Raw genomic sequence first — 17,425 nt, 5'->3', positions numbered from 1 at the left:
AAGTGGGTGTAAGTGGCAGTTTCCTTCTCGCCCGTAACTCATACACCCACAGCTTGCACACACACACACACACACACACACACACACACACACACACACACACACACACACACACACACACACACACACACACACACACACACTTTTTGTGCACATATAACACACATCAACTAAAATAAACTTTCAACCCGCCGCGCACAAAGTATTTCATCCAGTCAAGTGGACAGGACTTTGGCGTGAGGTATCTTTTAATGGGATCACATTCAGCTACAAGTGAAACCCTCCCTGCCTGTCTCTTTGCGTTTACAGTAATAATCACCTGCTAATCTGCCTCTTTATACAGAGCCCAGAAGCAAAGAGCTCTGTGCCTTTGTGTTGCTTGCTACCTGCCGGCACGACGCGACTATCTCGAGCGAGCGGTGTGGAAATATGCAACCTTAGGTGTTTCCAGAGATAATTCAAAGCCATTAAACCATTCCCTTTGAAAACAACACGATTGCGGGTCCTTAAATGTTGACCGATAAGGTTGGCCGAGATAATCCGAGTCGACTTGGAGCGAGACGACGGCTCACTCAGGCACAGGCCCCTGGTATCACACACACACACACACACACACACACACACACACACACACACACACACTCACACACACACACACAGCAAAAGCTTTCCAGCCAGCTGTTTCAAACGGGACACTTGTCCTAGTTGTGCGTGGTGCATGAAGACAGTGGGAGCAGTGTGTGTGTGTGTGTGTGTGTGTGTGTGTGTGTGTGTGTGTGACGTGTGTGTGTGTGTGTGTGTGTGTGTGTGTGTGTGCGTGCGTACATGTGTGATAAACAGCGCCTGCACTTGAACTTGGCCAAGTGGTGCTTAGGGGCAACGAGGCTACCTGGGCACAAGCGCCGTTATTCATGTTTTTTAGAGGACTTTTTTAAAAGTTGCATTCCTCACTTCCCAGGGGAAGATAAACTGCCGAACACAGGAACCTGGGAGCCAGAGGAGTCTGCAAGGCCTTTGGTCTTTCACCCCATGCTCTCAGCGACACGCACACAAACATGCAGGCACACACGCACACACAATCACATACACACACAAACACACACACAAATAGCCCATTTGGTGATTTAGGTGAAAATTCCCAACGAAAAACGACCAATTGTCCTTGAAGATCCACAACTGCCATTGGAAGTGCCACTTAGAATATAGTGCGGTGGGAGGCAAAATGTTGATTGGGAGGACAGAGCGTTGTGTTGTCCGTCAATACATTGTGTCATTCAGTTTGATGAACGTGGAGGCTACTTGGACATCAGATGACGTTCCGTGAAACTCTGCCCAAATTGACTCATTTCCTAAATTAACTTGCAGACAGGCTCTCAATTGTTGTCGGTCTCATCCTGAGGAGCCCGCGCTCAATTGACCCGAAATCTAATTTGTGAACTATGGGCCAGCAGAAGCAAAATGAAGCATTAGGGTAATAATACCTGTCATAAATCTCAACGAATAAAAGCCAAATGGATGTTGTGACACTGACGTCCATTACTCACCCTGAGGGAACGGTTTGTTTGTCCCGACATGAGCAAAATGAATCATGCGGAGCATCTCCGTGGCACTTTTCACTTTGCCCAAACTATCCGAGACACCGTCATTCACTTACTGCAGTGGTTGATAACAAACTTTGGCCCGCAATATTTTAAATTTCTCAAACAAACTACATTTTAACAAAGAGATTCAAATTTTACGTTTATTGTGAGAGACTAAATCCAGTCAAATCACTCTGTCTTTGTGGACAGTGGAAGTCTGGAAGATGAAGTTCTCAAACTAGCTGGACAATTTGAAGGCAGACTGCTGAGTGAGTAGCACTCTCCCCATCCTCAATAACAAACTAAAACTTGCCCATGAGCAAGGCAGTGGCACCCCAACCAATGGGTGCCACCCAGCAGAACACTGCATGACAACTGTGCATGTACATGTCATGTGTAACCCTCCCTCCCCTTGTGGAACAAATTCCCACTGACCATTGCCGTAAATAAAAGTATTTATCAAGCAGAGACAAGACAATGTTTGCGAAGACAAAACTTTCTCTAATATCAGTTTGACTTCTTCTGTTGTCAAAGACTTTTGTGGAAACTCCTGGATTGCATTAAACCCAAGCATGTCACAATCTTATAATAGGTAGGCTAACGATTGCCTGAGCAAAAAAGAGTGTTGTGTGCCAATGTTTTCCAATGTGGGGTGCAAGGACCTCCAGGGGTCCTTTGGTGGGGTAACAGGGGGGTCCCCAGCAAAACGAGTACATTTAACCTCACTCTTAATTCGCTCACTAATGTTATCAGTCAGCCCAATAAGGTTGACTATTTGGTAAATAAGATATTATGTTCCACTCTCACCACATGCAGTAACATTACAGGAGGCAATTATGCTAAATTAACCATAACCACAAAAATCTTCTCAGACGAGTTTCCTTGGATTTATATACGAGGGACCGTCTTACCAAAATAAAAGTTTGGGGGGGGGCTCCTGTGTTACTTCACACACTGACTTTAGTGTTTGGAAACATTGTTATCCCGTTATGGTGCTGGTCAATAAATAGGACTAGGGGGCAACTGGGCGCTTTTACTTACAAGGAAAGTGTCCCGGCTGGAAGGTCCAGAGGTGTAGCTGTCAGCTCCAGGTTGCTACAGTCCACCGAATCTCCGATGCACGTACAGTTACGGGCACACGGCAAGTCCGAGCTCAATCCATAACTGATGAACAGTTCGACCGACAAAACTAAATAGAAAACATAGTGAGAAGAAACATATCCAATTCGTCCCAGGGACGCCGCCATTTTGTATCCAGTTTTAATAGCGCGGCCGCGCGAGCTCTCTCTCTCCTCGTATCCAAATTGGAAAACTAGTGTAGCTTCGGGGGGCTCGCGACGTGCTTTTTATAGCACATTAATTGCCTCCTTGTTGTAATAAGGAGGTTATTACGAACAGCAGCGGTACCGGTCAAATGTGTCCCCCTCCGAACAGCAGTCATTTAGGACACACAAGTTCCCAGTTCCAACTTTCTCCTTTGGTGTCCGACGCGGGGCTGAAAAATCAAAGGTGATTCACAGTTTAACCAGCAAACCTTAGGCTACATTAAACTTGTTTTTCGGTCTAAAACTTCAACGTAAGTTGCACAAAGTGTCCATAAAAGGGTCAAAAACGATGTTCCCTTCTTGGTGGGACGACTGCTTCTTCTGAGAGGAGCATGTTTGAAAACATGCAACGCAAAGATTGTAAAGGAGGACACACTGCCGCCGCGGATAGATCTCCAAATAACTGTTGATCAACACGCAGCAAAACAAGTGTCCAAACTACCCGTTCAACAGCGCGCGTGCGATGTGACTTCTTCTGGCGATGTTTGTAGTTTTTGTACTTCGGGGTTAAAAATGCAACGTATAAGTTAACACCCGCATGAACAGTCCCGAAAAACTCCAGCGTTGGTCTCTCTCAAGCCGAGCGCTGCATATTCGTCCAAATCGCAACACCACTTTGCTCGTCTCGTCGAATAATCCAACTTTGAAATGCGCACGCTCTCCGTCCCAAGAAGACCTAAACCAACATGTTATCAGGTGCAGTCTGCGGTCACAAAATCTAGTCGATCCGATTAATAGCAAAATATAGTCCACCCCCGTTCCGACCGTCTGCCACCACCATGAGTTTTTTTCTCCCCTTTCTTGAGTTACTTTTCCTTTTTTCCATCGGCGATCGTTCCGTAGTCCCACGTTGGATGCACAACAGCGATTCCAGGGCTCCCTCCCATTCTTCGCTGCGATTGGCTGCTGCGATTTGACGGACGGGCCAACTCCTAATCTCATTGGCCCTCACGGGGTTTTCAGCAGAGCCCGAGCTGGAGAGCCAGTGAGCGGCTGTCACTCAGCAGTCGTTGGCCCCGCCCATGTTTCCCACCCCGGGGTGTGAAACCGCACCACCTCCTCGCTCACTCTCACTGCTTCTTAAAGGGACAACGACCAGGATCAAGCGCCACAATCGCACAATGTATGACAAATCATAATCACATAATCGGTTTGAAATTCCTTCACCAATTTTCATTGAAACTGTTTCTATGCAACGTTGATTTTTTTTTTTAAACTTTGATGGTTAAAAAGAAAATCTGAACCAGAAAAACGTTATTGATCCCCAAGGGTAAATTGAATATAACATTGTAATGTAACTACTGCAATATTCTTATTTGTCACGTCAGGTTGTTTTTTTCTGATATGTTTTGCCCTAATAATGGGATGCATTATTCTGTTTCTGCAAGGAGCCGCCACTTTCCCAAGGGAATCTCTGGCCCTGTTCATACCTGGTATTCACATGCGTCTTGGGTGATCTGATCACAAGTGGTCACTCAGCTCGTATGTCTGTTCACACCTGGCGTCTCCATGTGATCAGATTCAGATTTCAGTTCCCCGCTCCATATGCAAATAAACACATAGGGCTGTGCGTAAAAATACAGTGCTGGCTGCTCTGGATTTTTTGTTTGCAATTATTATTACAGGTATTATTGAATTATTATATAAATGTTACAGCTGCAATTATTACTGACTTATTCCATGGGTATTAGACTTGTCACGCAGTGTGGACATTTTCCTGCTGGTTAATAATAAACTCGTAACAACACAGATGTTACCAGTGACACCGTATGTAGGCCTACCTACACATTACAAGAGACGATATTTGTTGGCTCAATAATGTTACCTGTTTTTTCCCGTGCTTTTTCACCTTTGGGGACCGACTTTCATTTGCCGGGGCAAGTCCCCCCTTATCTCTGGGTGCGGTGAGGTCCCTTATCATGTGCATGTACATGGATGTGCAGGGGATGCGCAGGTGGAACTACCGTAAATTGTGTCCGTTTCTCACATTTTTTCCTCTCCACTGTGACGAATGTTAACACATTCATCACATGCTTTATCTGTGTGTCTGTTTTGTGTTTAGAGAGAATATACCAAAAAATAGGGCTGAGTGATATGGTTGAAATCTATATCATCATAATCACAAGGACTTTTGTCGATATCAAAACAGTTGTTCATGCTAATGTAGGTTATTTAGGACGATAGGCTATAGGTACGCTCAGCTCATGGACATAAACAAACCCTCCAACAACAAAGGATTCTCTCACAGGAATAAATTCCATAGTGTAGTAATGCATACCAATTTACAGAGGTGACACTTTCTCACACCTATATTTTGGCTGCAGGCTAGTGTGTTGGTCTTTAACAACAAGCGCAAACCTTAAAGTCGAACTGAACCTGTTCGTCACGTGCATAATGAGTCCTTTTCAGACTGAAAACATAGTTTGTCTAAGATGACAGGTTGAGAGGCGGGTCATAGCATCATGTCGATGATTTTATTTGACAATTCTGGGGACTGGATTGGGCTTTGGCCAATCCTGGCGTGTTCCGCCTCCAAATTGATTGGGATTCAGTGTGTTGTGGTGCTCCCCTCGGAAAGAGCCTTTTGACGGGAGGAGTGGAGCTCAGCGACCCGCAGGCAGCCAGCTGCCTTCGTGTTGCCGAGCGGAGAGTGCCGTACGTCGGCCTGGAATCTCCGAAGTGCGACCCCTGACAACCAAGCTCTCGGATGCGCGCGCCATTATCGCTGCTGTAACAATACGATATCCCTGGAATGCGCGTTTTAACGAGCCAGTTACATTTCTTTGCATTCTTAGAGATTATAGTTTTTGTTTTTTGTTCATGTTTCTAACAATTGGCCAAGTTAGTAGTTAGTTTATGGGATAGGAATTCTGCCAGACGACAGGCACTAGGCGCCATTTTCGACTTCATTTGGAAGAGAAAATTATCCTGAAATGAAGATTTGATTGACAGCTGCATGTCGTGATATGATTGGTTGAAATGGGGTAGAAATTTGATAGTGCTAGGTGACGTCAGCAAACTGTACATTACTGTTATCAATGAAATCTTGAAAAATGAACTTTTGATGTGAAAAAGTGTGGAAAAACTAAAGAAATTAGATTGTTGTGATTTTGTTTGCATACATTATTAAATAGGTGCACTGCATACCCAGGTATTTGAACGAAAAGAAAAGAAAAGTCATTTTTGGGTTCAGCTTGACTTTAAAGTGGAAAACATAGTTCTGCGTCAAAGCTCTCGCCGAATGCGCTGAGGGGTGTGGTATGGCTGGCGAGCCTGCCGGCGCAGCTGGTGTGCAGCTCCTCGAAAACGTGACTCGATGCAGCCGACGTGAACAGTGCAAGTATAATATAATGTAGATGGGGAGATAACAGGACAGAGTGAAAGCTATTACCAAGTATATGCATTACATTCTCTCCTTGGGCTAACTTGTAGTCATTGTAATCCTATAGTGAAATCTCACAATTGACTCATTTTGCTGGGGACTCCCCTGTGACCCGCTTAACGTTCGAGTATATGGGAGTAGCTGCCACCGGCAAGGCTCCAAGTCAAGGCGGACGCAGAAGTATGTTTCAGCCTTTAGACCACGGCGCACCCCCCCCAACACCACCCATATCCCCCTACCCACCAATCCTACCCACCCCTCGAATCCTGACTCTCTAGCACCTTCCTATCCCTATGGCCCAATTCCCCCCATTTTCCCTTAGTTAACAAATTATTTATAAACCTTTCGTTCCTGAACTAATCATTTACAAAACATTAGTACATCTACATTTGTAGATGATTAATAAGTGCTATGTTAACATAATAAATGTGTTGTAAGTCATCTACAAACTTTTAGTAAATTAAGCGTTCCTCACCTGTTATAAATGATGCGTAAATCATTTACAATTCATTTACAAGGCTTTTTGCATCACCTAACCTATAAAGTGTAAACAATTCATCACATGTTACATACAAGGAGGGTCGTCGCCCTTTTAGATGTTTTATTACAGAAAGTGTATGAAACCCGTGACCAACATGCTCCTTGCACATGCATATTATATTATACTATTATTATCTTATTACTGTGGTGTACATGGGTATATAATTTGTGTATATTTGACTCCTGTGAATATTTTTTTTGTTACTGTTATGCAGATCTTTATTTGTTCTGTATATATTTCTACTGTGCATTCTTACTGTGTATTTGTATTTGCATTTTGTCCTATGCTGCTGCAACAAAGGAATTTCCCCTTTGGGATGAATAAAAGTATTACCTAAATAGTCTCATACATTCTGATTGTGTGTGGTGTGGTGTGTGTGTGTGTGTGTGTGTGTGTGTGTGTGTGTGTGTGTGTGTGTGTGTGTGTGTGTGTGTGTGTGTGTGTGTGTGTGTGTGAGAGAGAGAGAGAGAGTGTGTGTGTGTGTGTGTGTGTGTGTGTGTGTGTGTGTGTGCGTGCGTGCGTGCGTGCGTGCGTGTGTGTGTGTGTGTGTGTGTGTGTGTGTCATAAATGTGGGCAATTGCTCATATATATTTTGAGCACAAGTGCTGCCCCCCCCCAGCTCATCGGCAGCTGTGCTATCAAATCGATCAGTCTCTGTCAACTCAAACTCTCTATTGAAAGAGCCATTCAACCACCACGGGTCATTGCGTTCAACTAGCTTCAGCTAAAATACATAATATGCATAAACATGTACTTGTGTGCGGTTGTGTGTGTGTGCATGTTTGTGCATAATATGAGTATCTCTGCTGCTGTGCACCTGAGAGTTTGGCAAGAGGTGCCTGAATTGTGCAACTGAATTGTGTCCGTGCATGTTTGTGTGGTGGTGGGTGATTGTGTTGCTTAGCAAGGTGTGTATGCTTGTGTGTGTGTGTGTGTGGGGGGGGGGGGGGGGGGGGGGCACACCCATACTTGAGTGTGTGTCTGTGTGTCCTGTGCATCCTGATCTTTGCACCACTTGAGCGTGCCCTATAATGGCCTTCATGATAGCACATAATTCTTCCCAAATGGTGAAGTCATGTCCGCCCCCGTTGTCTCCAAAATGCACATCTGTGATAAATCGGTTGGGCCCATCAAACCACTTGGCCCCCGAGAGCAACTTCTCCACCGCGTCACATGATGTTTCCCTCCTGGCTCTGACAGATCCGATTGGTTGACTTTGTGGGAGCGATATTGTGATGGGCTTGGTGTTGGGATAGCTCAGATCATTCATTAATCACAGGAGAAGCTGAGGACAGAGATATTCACACCTGCAACACTGCAGGCGCTTCAGTGGCACAGTTCCTCCTTCCTCTCCCGATGAACAGGCCCAGGTTTCACGTTGCACGGTGCGTGTATGAGTGAGCAGTTAGCCCACAGCTGCAGGTGAGGCCTATAGCCCCCACGAGCAAGGGAGCAAATATCTGAGAAATGAGACCCTGTTAAAACATGACTTCACCGGCTGATGGAAAACTGAGTTATAGTGGAAACGTTGTTGTTTTACAACAACAAATCGGTCCCAAAAATCCTATGGAGAATTGAGACTTGTGGCGTGCTGGCTGCACTGAAGTGTGAAATGTCCTTACTAGGGAAGAGAATGCATGTTTACTGGTTATGGAAAATGACATAAAAAAAAGCTTAGTCATGAAGTTTAACGTTTTTTTTATTTATATGTTTACCCACAGTGCTTGGCTATCCTGATAATATCGCTGTTATTATCATATCTATTAAAAGTGTTTGACGAGAATTTACTCGGAACATAGGAAGTGTTGTGGTCATTCAGGATATAGAGCAGCTTTTGACTATATGGCATAAATAACTTGCACTTGCTTTGATATAGATAGTGTGATATGATTTCATAATGTCATTGAATGAGCTTTACCATAATGCAACATGTGGCATATGATGTGTTGTGAAATAACATTTCATATCTGAACATTTTCTATCAGTTGCCACAATGTAGACTGACTCTACCGACATCAATTGACCACAAATATTTCAAATATGATTGTTTTTTTCTGGTAGTAATCAGATAATACAATGCTAACCCCCCCCTTTATTGTTATTCTTACATCCATCGGGCCTCCTCTTGCGTTCTCATTTTAGACCTTCTGTGTCTTCAGCACGAGTTCCAGGTGACACGACTACAATCACAACTATCCCAAGTATGCCCAGATGCTCCTTCAACAGATACAGTATTTGGATCAGGTACTTTTGGGGTCTATTCTGAGACGACTGTTGACACGTCTTTTAATGTGATTTATCTGCTGGATGACCTGCTGTCAATGACTTTGCACGCAAATAGCTTTTGTGTGACCAACGCAGCCATCAAAATACCAGGCTAAAGATTTGGACCAATATACACCAAGCTCAGGTTATGGAAAGAACCCGGCTCAATATTAATGTGGACGTTTGTGGCTTGTCTTCGTGGATTCAGCCTAATTAACACGATAACATTTATTGTTTGATGCATGTCAGGGTGATTTAATGTCACTCGATATATATCACTTGATATTTGATACATTGTGTTTTTAAAAGGTAACATTTCTTCTATTTAGTGCAGTTTATGATTATTCTTATCTGATGCATGTCATCTATACTGTAACACAAGAGTGTCCCAAGAGCTGAGGCATTCTGGGCCCAGACAAACAGTCTGACCGCCAGCTACAGTCAAATAAACCAAGTATTTATTTTTATTCGATTTTTGCATTCGAGTATAGGCTATTTCATAATATCTCATAAAATTGCTGATGTGCAGCAATAGCACAGTAAAAGAAAAAGCCTGAACGGTGAAGTTGTGGTGTTACATTTATTGAGCGACCGCAGCGTTACAGTAGACATGTGGTTATGTGTCTGTCACAAATTGATGGCACAAGTGTGCAATCCTTCTCCAGACACTGCTTCCTCACCCAGAGGCCTCAGACATTTCACATGGCACCATCGTGGAGGGGTGGTGGTGGAGGTGGTGTGGGGGTTGATATCTCTGAAGATGCTCACCATCTTCAGAGATATCAACCCCCACACCTCCACCACCCCTCCACCTGGGCATGGATTGATTTATAATCTGGGAAATAGAGAGGCCCGACAAAGAATTCACATTGTACGGAAGACATTAACTGCCATCGCTACCATAACTGGCCCTCTCCTCCTCACACCCGCGCCGTGTGAAGTTGTGACTGATGAGACGAGTGGACGTGAGTCTGTCATGAGAACGTGTAGTAAACGGGATAATGACTGCACCAGATGAGCACTTGTCTTTTTTTTCTCTCTGTATGGATGTTTTTAACACCGACCATATTGGAGTTTACACAGCTGGAACGGGATGAAAGCGCCGGCGCAGATGTGCTCAAAGAAGTGAAAGGTGTGACACATCACGACGACGACGACGACGACGCGCTCGCTATGAGAAAGTCCAAGCGGTATAGTTCCTGAGGTGTGTTTCGACGAGTTCAATACATATTTCTTCCACATTTGACATTATTCAAGATTTTTTTTCGTTTTCTTTTTTGAACGGCTGGAAGGCTGATGTGTCGGTGGTGGTGGTGGTGGGGTGCGGCGGTGGTGGATCCGTGGGGGCCCGGGAGCGATTCATCACGCTCGTCTTACTGGAATCTTCAAAGATAACAAACCATCTGCTGCAGCCATTCATCAACAATAAAGAGGAGAGGCGTGAAACGCAGCCAACTCGTGGTCGTAGCGGCGCTGGATGGCTAGCGGGTGTTGCTGCGCGGAGCGTGGAGATGCCTCGCTAATGGGAAGCAGAGACCGTTTTGGGCATTTCTGTCGATACCAGGCGGCCTGCTAAGTAGCGTGATGCGTGGCCTAGGAGGGAGAACGGGGAGAGGAGAGAGGGCGGGGTTGGGCAAAAACACAGCGAGACAGATGTAGGTATACAGAGAGACAGAGAGAGAGAGAAAGGGAGAGAGGACAACACATGAGACAGATGTAGGTATACAGAGAGACAGAGAGAGAGAAAGGGAGAGGACAACACGTACACTCTGATAGAGTAATGTCCTCACAGCGAGACAGATGTAGGTATACAGAGAGACAGAGAGAGAGAGAAAGGCAGAGAGGACAACACATGAGACATATGTAGGTATACAGAGAGACAGAGAGAGAGAGAAAGGGAGAGAGGACAACACATGAGACAGATGTAGGTATAGAGAGAGAAAGGGAGAGAGGACAACACGTACACTCTGATAGAGTAATGTCCTCACAGCGAGACAGATGTAGGTATACAGAGAGACAGAGAGAGAGAAAGGGAGAGAGGACAACACATGAGACAGATGTAGGTATACAGAGAGACAGAGAGAGAGAGAAAGGGAGATAGGACAACACATGAGACAGATGTAGGTATACAGAGAGACAGAGAGAGAGAGAAAGGGAGAGAGGACAACACATGAGACAGATGTAGGTATACAGAGAGACAGAGAGAGAGAAAGGGAGAGAGGACAACACGTACACTCTGATAGAGTAATGTCCTCGCAGCAGGCAAGCGGCCAGCTTCTACATGTGTACACAAAGCCTCCTCCTGGCCAACACAGGCTCTGTCCTGGAGGCTCTGTCTTCCCTCTGCCTGTGTGTTGACTGCATGGAGAACACTCCTAAAGGGACGCTTCACTGAAAAACAATGCTCATTTACAATGCTGATTGATTTCGCACATGATCTCACACATGTCCGTAAACTGCAGTCTTGCAGACTTTCATTTAGTTTTACGGTTATTGAGAGTTGAGTTGAGTTGATGCCAGTGATGTCATCGCAAGACTTGTACTTTAATACAACTCAATGACTCAGTAATGTCCAATCACATCACTGGCATCAACGTAACTCAAATCAACTCTCAGTAACTGTCAAACTAAATGAATGCCTGCAAAACTGTTTACAGTTTTCGGATATGTGTGAGATCATGTGCAAAATAAATCAGCATTGTTTTTCGGTGAAGCGCCCCTTTAAATGTTTTCCATGGAGTTTCAGCCTCCACGGGGATCTTGATTGGTTGAAAGACGCTGGCCTCCAAAAGCTGTTCAGGGGCGTCAGGGAAACAACAGGCGTTTGGCCCCGGTCACCAACTACACACCTGTTAACGGAGGAGGGCAAAACACAAAGAGACGTCTGAATAAACAGGGCTTAAGTGTGGTGTGTGGTTGTTGGTACTGCAGGTGTCCAAACACCATGGCCCTGTCTTTTCTTCTTCAGGTGTCCAAACACCATGACTCTGTCTCTTCTTCTTCAGGTGTCCAAACACCATGGCCCTGTCTTTTCTTCTTCAGGTGTCCAAACACCATGACTCTGTCTCTTCTTCTTCAGGTGTCCAAACACCATGACTCTGTCTCTTCTTCTTCAGGTGTCCAAACACCATGGCCCTGTCTCTTCTTCTTCAGGTGTCCAAACACCATGGCACTGTCTCTTCTTTTTCAGGTGTCCAAACACCATGACTCTGTCTCTTCTTCTTCAGGTGTCCAAACACCATGGGACCTGTCTTTTCTTCTTCAGGTGTCCAAACACCATGGCCCTATCTCTTCTTCTTCAGGTGTCCAAACACCATGGGACCTGTCTTTTCTTCTTCAGGTGTCCAAACACCATGGCCCTGTCTTTTCTTCTTCAGGTGTCCAAACGCCATGGCCCTGTCTTTTCTTCTTCAGGTGTCCAAACACCATGGGACCTGTCTTTTCTTCTTCAGGTGTCCAAACACCATGGCCCTATCTCTTCTTCTTCAGGTGTCCAAACACCATGGGACCTGTCTTTTCTTCTTCAGGTGTCCAAACACCATGGCCCTGTCTTTTCTTCTTCAGGTGTCCAAACACCATGGCCCTGTCTTTTCTTCTTCAGGTGTCCAAACACCATGGCCCTGTCTCTTCTTCTTCAGGTGTCCAAACACCATGGCTCTGTCTTTTCTTCTTCAGGTGTCCAAACACCATGGGACCTGTCTTTTCTTCTTCAGGTGTCCAAACACCATGACTCTGTCTTTTCTTCTTCAGATGTCCAAACACCATGACTCTGTCATTTCTTCTTCAGGTGTCCAAACACCATGACTCTGTCTTTTCTTCTTCAGGTGTCCAAACACCATGGCCCTGTCTTTTCTTCTTCAGGTGTCCAAACACCATGGCCCTGTCTTTTCTTATTCAGGTGTCCAAACACCATGGCCCTGTCTCTTCTTCTTCAGGTGTCCAAACACCATGGCCCTGTCTTTTCTTCTTCAGGTGTCCAAACACCATGGCCCTGTCTTTTCCTCTTCAGGTGTCCAAACACCATGACCCTGTCTTTTCTTCTTCAGGTGTCCAAACACCATGGCCCTGTCTTTTCTTCTTCAGGTGTCCAAACACCATGGCCCTGTCTCTTCTTCTTCAGGTGTCCAAACACCATGGCCCGGTCTTTTCTTCTTCAGGTGTCCAAACACCATGGCCCTGTCTTTTCTTCTTCAGGTGTCCAAACACCATGGCCCTGTCTTTTCTTCTGCAGGTGTCCAAACACCATGGCCCTGTCTTTTCTTCTTCAGGTGTCCAAACACGATGGCCCTGTCTTTTCTTCTTCAGGTGTCCAAACACCATGGCCCTGTCTTTTCTTCTTCAGGTGTCCAAACACGATGGCCCTGTCTTTTCTTCTTCAGGTGTCCAAACACGATGGCCCTGTCTTTTCTTCTTCAGGTGTCCAAACACGATGGCCCTGTCTTTTCTTCTTCAGGTGTCCAAACACGATGGCCCTGTCTTTTCTTCTTCAGGTGTCCAAACACGATGGCCCTGTCTTTTCTTCTTCAGGTGTCCAAACACCATGGGACCTGTCTTTTCTTCTTCTTCTTCCCCACCTATATTGAAAGTGTGTACTAACATTGACATTTCTCACTGCTGTTTGTTTAATGAGGAGAGTGAATCCAGCCGGCCCGTGCCAAGTTCCTGTCAGTGGGTGAGGCTCGCAGCTCGGCGGTCTAACGGCTGGCGATGAGAGATGACCCTGCCGCCTCCCCTAACCTGTTCGCTCACGGGGCGAGGGGGGAGGGGGGGGCGATCGGCGCTGCTCGCCCTGCTCTGTTATGCCCGCACGCCCTCCTCGAGTCGCGGGTGTCAGCCGCACAGTGAAGGCACGCATTGTTGAAAGAAAGCAGAGGGCCCAAAGATGGCAGGTCGTTTCCATGTCTTTTCAACAGGTGTTTACTTGTGTCCACATCGCTCACGTCCTCACCCCGGCGCGCCGAGACAAAAGTCGAAGCGTCGGATTCTGGGGTTTGCTCAGCGCCTTTGACAGACAGGGCGGGGAAGGAAGGCCGAGGCTAGTTGTTGATTTGGCTCTGCTTGTTTTAATAGGCCTTGTCAATAGAATATTTCAGAAAAGAAGCGATGAGCTGGAACACTTTTTGTTGGGTGCCAGGAGAGGAATGTGCAGTGTTCAGGCTCTTTGAAAGGTGACTTCTGTGCTGCACGGCTGTGCAGGCCAAGCTGCCTTTTGTCTGCAGGCATGCTTTGTTTTCTGTGTTTTTAGTGTGAATGCGTTAGTGCCAAGGAGGGATCTCCTCCTTTCTCTCTCTCTCTCTCTCTCTCTCCTATCTCGCTTTCTCTCTCTCTCCTATCTCTCGCTGTCTCTCTTTCTCCCTCTCTCGTTTTCGACTGAACCGCCCTCGTTAGGAAAGGGTTAAACACAGCTTTTGTTCTTGTATGGACCATAATTATTGCTGGTCCCTGTTGAATTATTGAACCCAGCGCGCCCTCTCTGTCATCTGCGCTCAACCACAGGTGCTTTATCGTAAAAAGCTGTAACGCTACAAAGCCATTTTCGGCTCCCGGCATTGCTCGTGTTTCACGCTCAGCTCTTACGACATTATTTAAACAAAATATATAAAATCACTCGACTTACCCTGCTTGACCCACAACACTTCATGGTTGGATACACATAAGCAGTGTTTAGACATCCACTGAGTGGTTTAATTAGCCAGCTAAATCAGAATGATTTACACACACACACACACACACACACACACACACACACACACACACACACACACACACACACACACGCAGTCTAAATTCGATTAGGTCTTCAAATACGCTCAATGGCCCTACAGGCCAGAGGTGGAAAATTCAATTTATTTGAAGTAACTGAATACCCGTTTACTGCATGGCGGACCATATGGCCTCTCCCTTGGTGTGCGGCGTATTATGTTTACGAGCAATTCATCCAACATCATTACATTATCTTAAGTGTATCATTAACTGTGGAGAAATGGCAATTAGATGCTGTGTTAAATGATGCTGCGGAGTGTGTGTGTGGGAGTGTGTGTGTGTGTGCGTGTGTGTGTGTGTGTGTGTGTGTGCGTCTGTGTGCGTGTGTGTGTGTGTGTGTGTGTGTGTGTGTGTGTGTGTGTGTGTGCGTGCGTGTGTGTGTGTGTGTGTGTGTGTGTGTGTGTGTGCGAGGAACAGGGGGAAAGGATTAGACAAACAGGTTTAGTCATGGTTATTTGGAATCACTCAAGACACAAAACTTCTCCCCCCTCTCAACCACATCAATTACTGTGATCCAGTCAAAACCCAGTTCACCGCCATCTTCATTTGCTCGTGGTGTACATTTCATAAAGAGCGATTCCTGCGCTAACGCTCTCACGCTAAATATTCGAAAGCAGGCTCACAAAAACACGCTGAGAAAAAAAAAACACGCCACCCGGTACGCTAACGAAGGCCGAGATCGACGTTCCATCAGCGAATAGAATGAAGCCAAATTAATCAAACGGTCCTCTTTCATAAACCTGCCTCTCTCGCTCTCTCTCTCTCTCTCTCTCTCTCTCTCTCTCTCCTCTCTCCGCGCTACTATGGAGGCCAGCTCATTAGCGCGGGGCTTTGGGAGTACTTGTATAGCTATGGGGAATACAAAGAGAGAAAAGGGTGATCTCTCCTTTTTCTCTCCGCATTCCCCCTCGCTCCTCCTGACAAAGTAGGGCCCTGGGTGAATAGGGCCCTGGGTGAATAGGCCCTGGAGGAGTTGGGGCTCGCTCATGCAGAGAGCTCCCAGAGTCCTCTATACCTGCCCCGGAGAGACGAGTGGCCAGCTGCTGCCGCTGAGCCTTTTTCCCCTGGCCTCAATACAGAGCTTGTGAATGGAGGCCGGACAGGCCGGCTGAATGCAGAGAGAGGGAGTGAGGAATGGATGTTAGGGAGGGATGGAAGGAAAGAGGGAAATGAGGGGGGAGGTGGGGGGTAATTTGGAGGAGAGGGTACAGTGGCTGCTTAAGCCCCCTCGTTATGTCCCCACCTCGTTAGGCCTCCACCTCGTTATGCCCCCACTGAGAGCAGAGCCCCCCGTGGGGGTCGCTCGGCCTGTGACAGAGACGAAGAGCGGCTTGGTTTAATCAATCATAATGGAAATTAGCATGTTATAATGAAGCGCTCGGAGGAGAAGTCCATTATTCGGGAAGTTCAAAGGGACGATTGACTTTGCGAGCCGGGATCTGCGGACGCTGCCACTCAAGCCTGTGGCATGCAGGGCCTCTGCTTGATGCTGAAAGAGAGGAGAAGTCCCTAAAGAAGCTTTCAAATGCTTGCTTCGTATGGGAGCAATGGTATGCATGCAACAGGTCTCCAACTGCATATAGACCATGAGTATCGTGCAGTTGTTTTGTGGAGATCTTTATTGCAGCACTCCTGGTGTCATCTGTAGAGCCAACCTTCAACACTGTCTGTTTCTCTACTCCTAAAGCCCACTTCTCTTCCTCCCCCTATACTAGCCCACAGATGAGCCTGGCCCTGGCTAACCCTTCCTGGTCCTTCTGGTTGCACCACCACTCTGATGCTAGTGGTTTCTCCAGTGGTGAGCGAGTGTAGCCACAGCTGCTCAGCTTATGTCTGCTTGCTTGGTTCAACCCCATCTGCTTCTCTCATTCCTTCCTTCCTGCCTCCCTCATCGATATCTGCCTGCCTCCTGTCCTCCCTGCCTCCTGTCCTCCCTGCATCCTGTCATCCCTGCCTCCTGTCCTCTCTGCCTCCTGTCCTCTCTGCTTCCTGTCCTCTCTGCCTCCTGTCCTCTCTGCTTCCTGTCCTCTCTGCTTCCTGTCCTCCCTGCTTCCTGTCCTCCCTGCCTCCTGTCCTCCCTGCCTCCCTCCTTGGGCCTGGGCTGCCTGTTCGCCTCCCTCCTCAACTCCCATCGCACCTCCTTCTTTTAATGCCAGTCTCTCCCTCCTCCTCCCCCCTCCCCTCCTCCTCCCCTCCTCCTCCCCTCCTCCCCTCCTCCCCTCCTCCCCTCCTCCCCTCCTCCCCTCCTGCCCCCAGGCCTCGGCTGCTGCTAATAGGATAATGGCTGCCATGTTATGCACACTTAAGACCCACAGAGCAGCGCTGGGGGCTCTGTGTGTGTGTGTGTGTGTATCTGTGTGTGGGTGCATGTGTTTGCATGTGCGTGTGTGTGGGTGTGCACGTGTGTGTTTGCGCGCGCGTGTGTGTGTGTGTGTGTGTGTGTGTGTGTGTGAGAGAGAGAGAGAGAGAGAGAGGTGAGTGTGCGGGTGTGTGTGTGTGTGTGTGTGTGTGTGTGTGTGTGAGAGAGAGAGAGAGAGAGAGAGAGGGGTGAGTGAGCGGGTGTGTGTGT

At 46.8% G+C, this 17,425-nt stretch overlaps 1 protein-coding gene across 1 annotated transcript in view; it reads right to left on the bottom strand.

The window, feature by feature from the left end:
• lrig1 (leucine-rich repeats and immunoglobulin-like domains 1) overlaps positions 1-3,581 on the bottom strand; it is a gene marked incomplete at its 3' end in the record, with an annotated part of 46,232 nt that extends 42,651 nt beyond the window's left edge. Inside the window, 1 exon segment of the mRNA XM_083660642.1 lies at positions 2,622-3,581. Within this exon segment, the coding sequence (XP_083516768.1) occupies positions 2,622-2,827 (206 nt within the window). The 5' untranslated portion in view covers positions 2,828-3,581.
• Between the last annotated feature and the right edge of the window lie 13,844 nt (positions 3,582-17,425).

Source organism: Poromitra crassiceps, assembly GCF_964638095.1.
Source record: "Poromitra crassiceps genome assembly, chromosome: 25".
In the NCBI taxonomy this organism is placed as follows: domain Eukaryota; kingdom Metazoa; phylum Chordata; class Actinopteri; order Beryciformes; family Melamphaidae; genus Poromitra; species Poromitra crassiceps.
Note: the sequence above shows the minus strand (reverse complement) of the source record. Positions and strands in the feature narration are given on the sequence as shown.